Source organism: Pongo pygmaeus, chromosome 2 (genome assembly GCF_028885625.2).
Source record: "Pongo pygmaeus isolate AG05252 chromosome 2, NHGRI_mPonPyg2-v2.0_pri, whole genome shotgun sequence".
Taxonomy (NCBI): Eukaryota; Metazoa; Chordata; class Mammalia; order Primates; family Hominidae; genus Pongo; species Pongo pygmaeus.
This window is the reverse complement of record NC_085930.1, coordinates 199,166,422-199,179,889: the sequence shown is the minus strand read 5'-3', so window position 1 is coordinate 199,179,889 and position 13,468 is coordinate 199,166,422. Positions and strand designations below refer to the sequence as shown.

General features: G+C 41.4%; 1 protein-coding gene and 1 pseudogene across 3 annotated transcripts in view; both read left to right on the top strand.

Moving 5' to 3' along the window:
* The window catches only part of P3H2 (prolyl 3-hydroxylase 2), a 164,968-nt gene extending 151,786 nt beyond the window's left edge, over positions 1 to 13,182 (top strand). For all 3 annotated transcript variants that reach the window (XM_054482456.2, XM_063662557.1, XM_063662556.1), the window contains exons 14-15: positions 6,228 to 6,368; positions 12,023 to 13,182. In XM_054482456.2, coding sequence (XP_054338431.1) covers positions 6,228 to 6,368; positions 12,023 to 12,115 — 234 coding nt within the window. In that variant the 3' untranslated portion in view covers positions 12,116 to 13,182. The remainder of the gene's footprint in view (positions 1 to 6,227; positions 6,369 to 12,022) is intronic.
* On the top strand, positions 545 to 2,652 carry LOC129033638 (S-methyl-5'-thioadenosine phosphorylase-like; annotated as a pseudogene).
* Positions 13,183 to 13,468: the final 286 nt, after the last annotated feature.

Below are 13,468 nucleotides of genomic sequence, written 5' to 3'. Positions count from 1 at the left end.
CGAGTAATCTGATGGAAACATAAGAACATCAGTTCCTAAGTCACCCAAGTCTAGAGTAAGTCAAATGATTCTACAAGGTGTCTTTCAAGTAACCTGGTGTTCTACATACTTGGACTGAGTATTGGCCTTCAGATATATAGTTACCAAAATTATCATATATTTGTATATGTATGTGTGTGTGTATACATACCTATAGGTATATATATAGATATATTTTATATATCTATATATATATGCCCACTGCAGCTTCCTTTCCCGTGCAGACATGGCCTCATATATATATATACATACACACACACACACACACACACACACACACACATATATTTGCATATATATATGCATAGAGAGATATATGAGTGTGACTGTGTGTAATAAACTTATACCTGAAAATCGATATACACACACACACATATGTAAACAAAGAGTAAATCAAAAGTTCAATTCGACCACCGTCTTCCTAAGCAAACCCATGCCTCTGGAAAGAAGCCTACTTAAAGACCATATAGTTAGCATCCTTTAGTCTTTAAGCCAAAGAGCATACACAATGGTAGAAAAACATATTTTCTACAGCTGCCACTCTTTGGCCCACTTCGTTCCCTTAGTCCTGAGCGCTCGCCCACTGCAGCTTCCTTTCCCGTGCAGACATGGCCTCAAGCACCACCACCACTGCCATGAAGATTGGAATAATTGGTGGAACAGGCCTGGATGATCCAGAAATTTTAGAAGGAAGAACTGAAAAATATGTGGATACTCCATTTGGCAAGCCATTTGATGCCTTTATTTTGGGGAAGATAAAAAATGTTGATTGTGTCCTCCTTGCAAGGCATTGGAGGCAGCACACCATCCTGGCTTCCAAGGTCAACTACCAGGCGAATATCTGGGCTTTGAAGGAAGAGGGCTGTACACATGTCATAGGGACCACAGCTTGTGGCTCCTTGAGGGAGGAGATTCAACCTGGCGATATTGTCATTATTGATCAGTTCATTGATGGGACCACTATGAGACCTCAGTCTTTCTACGATGGAAGTCATTCTTGTGCCAGAGGAGTGTGCCATATTCCAATGGGGGCCAAGCCCCCAAACGAGAGAGGTTCTTATAGAGACTGCTAAGAAGCTAGGCCTCTGGTGACATTCAAAGGGGACAACGGTCACAACTGAGGGACCTTGTTTTATCTCTTGAGCAGAAAGCTTCATGTTCTGCGCCTGGGGGGTGGATGTTATCAACATGACCACAGTTCCAGAGGTGGTTCTCACTAAAGAGGCTGGAATTTGTTATGCGAGTATCGCCATGGCGACAGATTATGACTGCTGGAAGGAGCACGAGGAAGCAGTTTCGGTGGACCAGGACTTAAAGACCCTGAAAGAAAATGCTGGTAAAGCCAAAAGTTTACTGCTCACTACCATACTTCACGTAGGGTCCATGGAATGGTCAAAAACCCTCCATAGCCTGAAGAATATAGCCCAGTTTTCTGTTTTAAAATTTTTGCAACCTATCCATCTGACAAAGGGCTAATATCTAGAATCTACAAAGAACTTTAACAAATTTACAAGAAAAAAAACAACCCCATCAAAAAGTGGGAGAAGGATACGAACAGACACTTGTCAAGAGAAGACATTTATGTGGCCAACAAACATGAAAAAAAGCTCATCATCACTGGTCATTAGAGACATGCAAATCAAAACCACAATGAGATACCATCTCTCGCCAGTTAGAATGGCCATCATTAAAAAGTCAGGAAACAACAGATGCTGGAGAGGATGTGGAGAAATAGGAATGCTTTTACACTGTTGGTGGGAGTGTAAATTAGTTCAACCATTGTGGAAGACAGTGTGGCGATTCCTCAAGGATCTAGAACCAGAAATACCATTTGACCCAGCAATCCCATTACTGGGATTATAAACCATTCTACTATAGAGACACATGCACATGTATGTTTATCGCAGCACCGTTCACAATAGCAAAGACTTGGTACCAACCCAAATGCTCATCAATGATAGACTGGATAAAGAAAATGTGGCACATACATACACCTTGGAATACTATGCAGCCATAAAAAAGGATGAGTTCATGTCATTTTCAGGGACATGGATGAAGCTGGAAACATTCTCAGCAGACAAACACAGGAACAGAAAACCAAACACCACATGTTCTCACTCATAAGTGGGAGCTGAACAATGAGAACACATGGACACACAGGGGAACATCACACACCAGGGCCTGTCAGGGGGATAGCATTAGGAGAAATACCTAATGTAGATAATGGTTTGATGGGGTGCAGCAAACCACCATGGCACGTGTATACCTATGTAACAAACCTGCACATTCTGCACATGTACCCTAGAGCTTAAAAGTATATTAAAAAAAAAAATTTCCAATTGAGAAAGTAAGCAGATTATAGATGACCAGGTATCTCTCACCACCATACAAAATCTAAGTAGTTGGGACATGCATGTGATAAACTTCAAGGTTTTGGCATTATAGAAGCTATTTCTAAACTTTTCTTGAATTTTATGCTTGTCCCTCATAGCTTACATGCTTTTCTCATGAAACATATCTGTCATTCATGACACACATATGTCATTCATCACACAGTACTGTGATATAAGCAGGTAAAATCAAAAAGTATGTATTACTGGGTTTAAAGGTGGTTCCTAAGAGGATTCTGGTTAAAATTGTCTAGAAACATTGTAATAACTAAGAAAAAATATTTCATGTGACTTCATACAATAATATATGTTAAAAAGTCATGATGCCTCACTTTTTGGGTAAAAAGCTTAAATGTTAATATGGGAGTACTTTAATGCTCCATAATCTGATAAATTAAATCAAGATTGACGATCTGTATTGGAGTTTAAAATCCAGAAGGTTTTTTGCACTTCTGGGAAAGCTTGAGTGTAGGAAGCATTTTATTTCTGATCTCTGCTAACACTGAAACTGAGGTACAAAAATACTGGCATTTCGCAGTTTCAAAGAAAGCCAGACAGGTGGTTGAAAAGATTTCTTTGCTTCTCCTCCATCTAGTGGCCGTATTTGGAAATGCTTGATGCTTAAAGCAAGGGATGCCTGTTTCATTAACTGTTGAATGTCAAGTTAACTGGAATTCTGCTTTTTAAAGATGTGAAAGCAGATAATATTCTCCTTTCAGAGTGCTACAGTTTTAATTAAAATCTATAACTATTTTTAAAAACCCAAAATCTAACCTCCCCTAAAAAAATAAAACTGATTTAAACAAATTTTTAATCCAAAAGCTCCTGTTTGAGCACATTTATTTCCTCAATACTTCATATTAATGCATACAATGGCATTTTAGGGAATAACGTAGATAACTAAAATTCTTACATAAGGCAGTTCTTATCCTTCCCCACAGGAAGTTTATTCTAGTACCAGCAACAACAACAACAACAACAAAAATGGGTATTTTTCTGTTTTAGTTTCCCTTTGACTGTGGAGGGACAAATGGAGCAGAGAAATGGCATAACTTGAGGCCACACAAGGAAGTAACGTCTTCTGAGTCCTTTACTTTGGAAAAATCTGGAAGTTGTATAATTATCTAAAAGGTGGCTGAAATTTTACTTTTATTAAAGACAATTACAGCACAAACGCTTTTCTAAATCAATCATCAGTTAGACGGAAAGCAAAAGGATTATTTTAAATTATGCTTAGTTTACTTGGAAGATACATGGATTCTTTTCAATAGCAGCATTTGTTTGTGAGACTTGGGAATTGAAGGATGTTGGTTTCTCTGTGCAGGTTCAAAGAAGATAAAATTTAATGAGTTCCATTTGTTTCATGAAAAATTAAATTCAGTATAAATGGGGCTGTGTTACAAAAGTATGTTTATAATCATTTATCTAAACTTCATAACATATTTTTACTGTAGAAACAATGTCACACATGGAAGCAGGTTCACTAAAGCTTGTTTATTCCTCCAGATACCTGACATGTAACAGATGATGTTCGCTGTGTGATGAGATGGGTCTTAGAGATCCTTGTGAATCCACGCCTATGATCAGTTCCAACTGCCTCGCGCAGTTCACAGCTTCTTTTCCTAAACTTTCCCAAAGTTATTCATGTTTAAAAGTACTTTCAATTCCAGAAGAAAGAAAATACTAATTTGTCCCCACATCCTTTCTTTAGTCTTATAAGATGTTACCAAGACTTGGTAATCACATAGAAACATTGGCAAATGCGTGTTTGAGTGAGTCCTGACCAGCGCCCAGGGAGTGGGCAGCCCAGAAAACCTGAAATTCCATCATCCCAAGGCCATTTACAGAAGGCTTTTCTTTCTTTCTTTCCTTCCTTCCTTCCTTCTCTTTCTTTCTCTCTCTCCTTTCTTTTCTTTCTTTCTTTTTTTTTTCTGTCATCCAGACTGGAGTGCAGTGGCACCATCTCAGCTCACTGCAACTTCTGTCTACCGGGTTCAAGAGACTCTCCTGCCTCAGCCTCCCGAGTAGCTGGGATCACAGGCACCCACCAACACATCTGGCTAATTTTTGTATTTTTTGTAGAGACCGGGTTTCACCATGTTGACCGGGCTGGTCTCAAACTCCTGACCTCAGGTGATCCACCTGCCCTGGCCTCCTAAAGTGCTGGGATTACAGGCGTGAGCCACCATGCCCAGCCTCAGAAGGCTTTTCTATCCTACTTCATAGGTTTTACGTTTCACTTATTTTGCTGTTTCTATGTGGAAATGTACAAATTCCTTCTCCAGAAAAACAGAATCAGATTGATACTGAGGACACGACTAACTCGTGAACTCTCTAGATTTACATCAGAACAGTTGCCTTGGTAAAGCTGTTTAGGAAAAGCAATTCCAGCAAAGACAAATCACTCTTCAGTTATTGTGAATAGGAGAGTAACAAGAAACTGACCACTTTTTTTCTGCTTTTCCCTTTAACACTCACACACAAGTCACATATACACACACTTGCAGGCTCACACAGACATAAACACACACACGTGCCCACATAAACACATATGCACCCACCTCTCTGGCTTTCTGACTCCTCCACCTACCTCTGACCTTCCATGTGTAGTCACATAGTCCGGGAGTACCTATGTTACGTAGCAATCAAGGACTTTAAGAAATTTTTCAAATATTCTTCCTGAAGCTAGCAGTGAAAAACCAGCCAGCTCATTTTATGCAGAAGGAAACCAAAGATTTATGGGCATATGTCAACTCAAGGCAATTCAGAAAATGGCTAGTGAGAACCAGTCCATGTTCTCACCTAGTAAAATGGTAGTGCCACGTTTTTTTGGTTTTACTTTACTTTTCTGAACTATACAGAGGAATGAATAAAGTTTCTGTATTTCCCAAGAAAGACAAAAAACTCTACTCACATGAGACACTTCTTCAAACACAGAGGCAAGGCCTCTAATATTCAGTTGCTTAAGCTCATTCGATTTGAAGAGGCAGCTTGTTTGATCTTCTACCCTAGCTCAGTGAGCCCAGCACTATTTCTTTTTCTCTCACTACACTCTTCTACCTAAACGCTGTGGACAGCTCCACCTGAGCAGTGCATAAGCTGCGAAGGACTGTGTCAGTCTTAAAACACTTAAAGGCGATGGCGAATAGGCCACTCCAAGGGGTGTCGGGTTCTCACCACTGGAGATGTTCAAACAATGCCTAAACGACCACTGGGAAACAATAGTGTAAAGGAAATGAAATATCATACAGAATTATGACTTTTGACTTTTAAAAATGTTTGTACTGTGAAAAGCACATAAACCATGAATGTACAATTTAAAAATTAGAAAGCGTATACACTCATGTAACCACTACCTAGATCAGTAACAACTTTTCCAGCACCGCAGATGTCCTGTTTGTTTGTTTGTTAATTCCACAAGTAAGGAATGGACACCTACCTTGTATCCAGATGCTTTGCTAGTGCGAAAGCTACAGAAATGAATTAGGAGAGAAAAACTTTGCCTTCTTTGAATTTGCAGGCTATCATATAGCATGTATTGAATGATTACTATGTATATGGACTTTGCTACACGTTTTACTTGAACATTTTTTTATTTTCTGAGGTATATATTATTTTGACCTTACCTTTGTTTTACAGGTGAGAAAATTGAGATGATTTACATCATCTTCAGTCCTAGGATTCCTTTATTCTTCGCCTCAGGCCTTAACTCAAATAACCTCATAGCCAGAGAAGCAGGAGTTGTGGAAATGTTTATGATACAACGATTGAAAGTCTAATTTTTGCTTTCTTTCTCAGGCCTCTATAAAACCAAAATGTGGGCGCATGATCAGCTTCTCATCTGGAGGAGAGAACCCTCATGGGGTGAAGGCAGTCACCAAGGGAAAGAGGTGTGCTGTGGCTCTGTGGTTCACCTTGGACCCACTTTATAGAGAATTGGTGAGTTTCTCACCCACCCAGAAAGCCAGTTAGGCTTGCTTCATGAGCTGCTTTATCTGAGAAGTCCTTTAAATTGCTTCATCTGAGGAAAAGAAGAGGGTAAAGGCAGTTCTTAATCAGATATGTTCTAGTAAGTGAAGAACATATTTTGTTTGTAGAAATAGCTGTGTCAATGATATTTGATAGTCACTAATCTGTCTTGAGCTTATTAACAAATTGTAAGGCTGGGCGTGGTGGCTCACTCCTATAATCCCAGAACTTTGGGAGGCCGAGGCGGGCGGATCACTTGAGGTCCGGAGTTCGAGACCAGCCTGATCAACATGCTGAAACCCCATCTCTACTAAAAATACAAAAGTAGCTGGATGTGGTGGCATGCGCCTGTAGTTCCAGTTACTCGGGAAGCTGAGGCAGGAGAATCGCTTGAACCTGGGAGGCGTAAATTGCAGTAAGCCGAGATTGCACCGCTGCACTTCAGCCCGGGCAACAGGGCAAGACTCTGTCTCAAAACAAAAACAAAAACAAAAACAACCCTGTGGCATCAGGGAGGAATCACTTCTTATTGGTCACCCAGAAGACTGATTTGTTTTCTCGCAAATCATCAGAAGTAGTATTGAATCATTCATGAAACGTATTTAAAAGAGGGCAAGGAAACCTCAAAGATTATTATTACTTATTACTGTTATTCCATTAAGTATTTCAATATTATTGTATGCAAACTAGCTGAGGACACTTAGCTAGGAGGAGATCGTGATCTCATCATTTTGGAAGCCCGTGGGCAGATGTCATAGTCTCTACCTGTGGAGCTGCAGAGGCATGAATTAAGACCAATGGGTAGAAGCCCTGGAGGGAAAATTTGGGCTCAACACAAGGAATAACTTTCAAATAGTCACCACAGTTTGGCAGAATTGTCTGCTTTGGAAGCACTGATTGGATGGCTCCAATCAAAGCCCAGGCAACTGCTTGGCATGGAACGCTGAAATGGAATCTAAAACATCATAGCAGAGGCTTAACTGGATGACCTCCAGATCTTCTCCAGCCCTAAGTATTGATGAAGCTATGAAATTCTATTCTTAAAACTGGCATTCTATCCAGTTTTCCTTCTTAGCTTCCTAAATTGAATCCAATTTCATCAGAAACTATTTAAAAATAATGCGTTTTTCTCGTATACTTTTCACCATCAAATCTAACTCACAAAGTGTTTGCCCACATTCCCTAAGCCATTCTTTCACATATTTTACAAAAGACCTATTATGACCTTTTATTGTACAGAAGAGCTATTATTATCTGCCTTGAAAACTCTGCTAGGTAGGCCTTAGGGGTAGAAGGGTGAACAGAACAAGGTCCTGGACTATGAGGAGCTTGGACAAAACAGCTAGTAAATAGGCTGTAAGAAGAGAACAGTATACGTTTTGTAGCAGGGAATCAAGGAAAACTTCTATAAGCTCAGACCTAGAAGCGAAGACGATAGCCAGGCATAGAAAAAATGGCCCTGGCTGGGTGCGGTGGCTCACGCCTGTAATCCCCGCACTTTTGGAAGCCTAGGTGGGTGGATCACCTGAGGTCAGGAGTTGGAGACCAGCCTGGCCAACATGGTGAAACTCCATCTCTACATCTCTACTAAAAATACAAAAATTAGCCGGATGTGGTGGCGCACACCTGCAATCCAGCTGCTCGGGAGCCTGAGGCAGGGGAATCGCTTGAACCCAGGAGGTGGAGGCTGCGGTTGCAGTGAGCTGAGATCACTCCACCACACTCTAACCTGGGCGACAAGAGTGAGACTCTGTCTCAAAAAAAAAAAAAAAAAGAAGAAGAAGAAAAAAAGAAAGAAAGGCCCTGACAAAAGGATCAGAGCACAGAGTCCTGAAAACCTCAAGGGGGCAGCAAACAATTGCCTTCCCCTATTATTACTTTATATCCTGGTATTTTCCATCTCCAAAATGCTAGCATTCCATCAAAGCACTTTTTTTTTTAAACTAACGAACCTACGTAAATGGGTAGACAGTGAAGATAAAATTATTGAAATATTACCTCACTATTTTAGTATTCAATTCAGCAGACATTTAATCTATTTCATCATTCAATATCCAAACTCTCTCTTCGAAGGTATTGTTCTCTCAAAATAAGCTAACACAAAGTTAGTTCTCTTTGCTCCTTTGTAATCAGGAAACATCAACGCCAGCGTCCCTTCCTCTGATGGAAAAGTACTAGAAAACCTCTCCAGTCTTCAGGCCGTAGCGGCATCTAGTGGCCACAGTGGGAAATGACCAGAACTTTTTCCTCAGCTAAATTAGCCCAGGCTGTGAATCATTCTTTGCTACACGTGGAGATCATCTATTGATCTTTACAAACTACTAACATCTGTGTTTCAGGAGTTTTAAAAGCTCCCCAGGTGATTGTAACGTGCAGCAGCAGAGTTTTGGAGTTCCTGGCCTAGACGTCTTTTTTCAGATTGAATCTCTGAGAAAAAAAAAATGCCTACCTATGAACAAGTCATTAGAGCTGGCCGATTCTCATGCTTATTATGAATTACTTTAAAGGGTCTCAGTTCTCAAGGAGTATTTAGCAACATCCTTTTAAGGATGCAAGGATGTTCGAAGCTTCATATATGTTGGTTCCAGCTCTTGAATTTCTTTCCCTTAATGAGAGACAGGATTACAATCATTTCTTGTGGTCAACAGATGTGAAAGCTTTGTATGTGTGTCGATTTGTTAAGTATCAGGATTGTTTTCCTCAGCCGGGTGCGGTGGCTCAGTCCTGTAATCCTAGCACTTGGGGAGGCTGAGGCGGGCAGATCACCTGAGGTCAGGGGTTCGAAACCAGCCTGGCCAACATGGCGAAACCCGTCTCTACTAAAATTACAAAAATTAGCCAGGCGTGGTGGCATATGCCTGTAATCCCAGCTACTGGGGAGGCTGAGGCAGGAGAATCGCTTGAACCCAGGAGGTGGAGGTTGCTGTAAGCCGAGATCGCACCACTGCACTCCAACCTGGGCAACAGAGTGAGACTCTGTCTCACAAAAAGAAAAAAAAAAGATTGTTTTCCTTATATTTGTAAAGTAGTACTCGGGCTTTTTATTTAGATGTGGCAGTAACTTAGTTTTCTGTTATTTAATATATCTGGGCCTTTTAGTTGCCTTTTTATTACAAGCTCTTGCATGAAAGGGGCTTTGTTTTCAATTCATAAAAATAGTTATTTATTTAACTTACTGTGCCCAGGCACTGTGTTAAAGATCGCCTATGGGGAATGCACACGAGTAGGATATAATTCCTATTTTCAAGGAGCTTGAAGTCAAATTGGAGAAATAATACAAGGACCCAACTAATTAAACCACAAGGCAAGGTTTGGTAAGAATCCTTAGCAGCAAACGTATGGTTTGAGGGATATAAAAAAGCAATCCAAAAAGGCTTCTTTGAGGAGATGACATTTGAAAAAAAGCTTTAAAAGATCAATTTCTTTAGGGAGAGGCATTTTAGACAGAGAAGGCTTCATCCATTTATACATTTACTCATCAAAGAAAATAGAACTCTTGCCACATGTCAGTGGCTTTTCTGAGCACTGAAAATACAGTAGTGACCAAGAAGATAAGATGCCCTGCTCTTCTGGAGCTTACATTCCAGTGGAAGGAAACAGATCCCAAAAAAGTAAAAAAAAAGAAAAAAAAAATACATAAAATAAATAATCGAGAGACTTTTCAGATAGTGACCAATGATGTGTGGAAAATGGAACAAGACAACTGATTTCAGAGTGAAAGGGTAGGAGCAGCAAATTGTGAGGCCTCGCCAAACAAGTGACATGTGAGCTGAAACCTCAGAAATGAGAAGTCCACTAAGATAAATGTCTGGAGGAGAGTATTCCAGGCAGAGGACAAGCTGCAAAGGCCCAGAGAAAATAAGATGTTTGGAGTCGTCAAGAAACGAAGCCAGAGCATCTAGAATGTGGCAGACAAGAGGGAGAGTGACATCAGTAGAGGACATGGAGGAGGCAGGAGCCAGATTCCACAGGCTGATAAGGAAATGTGAATTGTATTCTAACTAGTGGAAAGTCATTGTAGTCCCCCCACCCCAACACACACACACACACACACACACATCTCCTCCAGTCCTGGAGAGTTACAGGATACAGAAGATCACTTTAGCTAACATGTGGGCTTAGACTGGAGTAGTAACAGAGAAGGTAAAATGAGATGGAAGGTTTGAGATACAATTTGGAGGTAGACCAATGGACCTGCTGATGGATTAATGTGAGGAATAAAAGAAAGCGTAGCATATAATGGGAACATCCAGAGAAACACTTAATTCAGAATCAGATTAGGGAATTCTTTTGAAAGTGTTACATTCAGGGAGCTTGAGGTAAGTTAAGAAGTTGGAGTGTAAGGTGAGGAGAAAGAGACAAAATAAACCTAAAGAAGAGAGAAAGGTATGAATAAGAAGAGAGACAGGTATAAGGCAAATTCTTATAAGCACACCAAGAAAAGTCAACCTGAAACTTCAAGCAGTAGGGACCCGTTGAAGAGTTGTAAGCAGGAAAGAGATATAATCAGATATAAGCCAGTAGGATTCATTAGAAGCATGTGAGGGTGAGTAGTGAAACAGGGAGAGCAATTTGGAGGCTGCGGCAGTAATTAAGAGATGATGAGGGCTTGCAATGGTGGCTCTTAAGAGGGAGCGATTGGCCGGGCGCAGTGGCTCACTCCTGTAATCCCAGCACTTTGGGAGGTCAAGGCGGGTGGATCACCTGAGGTCAGGAGTTTGAGACCAAGCCTGGTCAACATGGTAAAAATATAAAAAATTAGCTGGGCATGGTGGTGGGCGCCTGTAAACCCAGGTACTTGGGAGGCTGAGGCAGGAGAATCGCTTGAACCCGGGAGGCAGAGGTTGCAGTGAGCCACTGCACTCCAGCCTGCACTCCAGCCTGGGCAACAAGAGCAAAATTCCATCTCAAAAAAAAAAAAAAAAAAAAAAGAGGGAGCAATGTTGCCCTCTAGTGGACATTTGGCAATATCTGGGGGTTGGTGGGGGAGGTTGTTATTGACACCTATGGTAGGTAGAGAGGACGGGTGTCGCTGAGCATCCTGCAGGGCACAGGGCAGCACCACCCTCCCACCCCTCAACAAATAATTATTTGGTCTAAAAATGCCAATCAGGCCAAAATTGAGAAACCCTGACCTAAACTCTGGCAACAATAGTGCATTGAGGAGAAAGGGGCAGAGACGGCAGATAGAACAGAGTAGGTGGCTTATCAGATGCAGGAAACCATGGTCGGGCTTTTAAGGCAAGTAGGTGAGCAATGTTGGTCTTTACTGAGAGAGAGCCTATGTGAAGAACAGAGCAGGTTCTTGGGGAGAAAATGGTGAATTCAGCTTGACCACTGAACTGAGTTGGAGATGGCTATGGGGCCGTGAATTAGAAAGGGTGGGAAGCAGTTGAACATACAATCGTTCTTTGCAGGAGAGAAATCTTAGAAAGTAATTGCTTAGGACCCAGGAACGTTAGGAGAAGGCATCAGTCTGGGGATGAAGAGGAGGTGTTCAATGCTTAACTGGATTTAGCATCAACCCATGTACAGATGGATGCCAGGAAGTGTTTGGGAAGCGTCTGCTGATGAGACTGATTATTATGCTTGTAACAGAAATGTGTAAATTGTCTTTTTTGCAGGAGCGAATACAGGCTGATGAAGTGATTGCAATTCTGGATCAAGAACAGCAAGGGAAGCATGAACTGAATATCAACCCTAAAGATGAGCTATAAAAATGAGAAAGAATGTTCTATCAAATATTTATTTAAATTGTTAATCTTATGAGAACCTTTTTATTTTTGTACAGAGCCATGGTATAAATTAACAGGTTAATGTCAGTCATCAGATCTTCCTTCTGTTCCTAAGGATGCTTGTGTTGCCTCACTCAATCTATCAATCTATCTTTCTTGTTTTGGTTTTCTCTCTCTCTCTCTCTCTCTCTTCTTAGAGACATTGTCTAACCATGTTGTCTAGGATAGAGGGCAGTGGCTATTCACAGATGTGATGATAGCACATTGGAGCCTCAAACTCTTAGGCTCAGGCGATCCTTCAAGCTTCCTGAGGAGCTGGGACCACAGGCACGTGCCACCACACCCAGCTCTCTTTCTTGGTTTTTCATCATTTCATGTATCCATCAAAGCCCAGTTCTCCTCCCCCAAACACACACACACACACACAAACACACACACACACAATTTGCTGCAAATTCAAAAGCTTAGAGAGAATAAGCTTGTTGGTGGTGAAACTACAACTCTCATGTGTGCTCCAGTTCTAAAATTAACCTGTGCCTGGTCTCTGAAGCCCTTTCTTGCTCTGTGCCTTTCAGCCACAACCTTAGGTGCTAACGGCCATGAGCTCCGACTCTCCAAATTGAGCTCCACTTTGGGTCTGAGGAGCCCCTGGCAGAGTCCACGCTGCCTCAGGTATCATGGGCGTAATGATCACCCAGGCTCCTGGAGATCTCATGGATGATTACTGTATGAGACAGAGGGGCCTCCAGTCTTTCCAGGGCCTTGGTGGAATTTTTGGCTCTGGTGTTTTCACCAGACGATAAACTTACACTGGAAGCTTTGATTCACCCTCCACAGTACTCCAGAAAGGACTGTCCTATAAGTTGTACACTTTAAAAGGTCCTGTAGAGGTTGTAGTAGAAGGCTTTTCACCCTGGTGACTTTGGAAGAAAATCTTGAATACTGCCTGCATCCAGGCACCATGGCCAGGTTGCCTAGGAGTGGGGTCCACTGATGAAAAGAGGTGTTTTGTACTTACATAAGAAAAATAAATTTCTGATTGATTTTAACCATCATCTGCTTATATTTTGGGGGCCCCTCCTCATTGCTGCTATCCAGCACACAGATTTGTGCTTGTCTGATTTGTTTAATAAAGGGAGCCTTATTTTAATATCTGGCATTTATTTTTGTTCTCCCAAATGTTTGGTTTATCTTCACAGAATGGTTTTGTAATTACATAGGAGCTTTTGGGACCACTGTAGGGGCAACATTGGGACATGACTAGTGTTGCTGGTGCAGTGGCCTCAGGAAAGGTGGGAACACCGCTCTTGAAGAACAGAGATGGAGACCAAACTG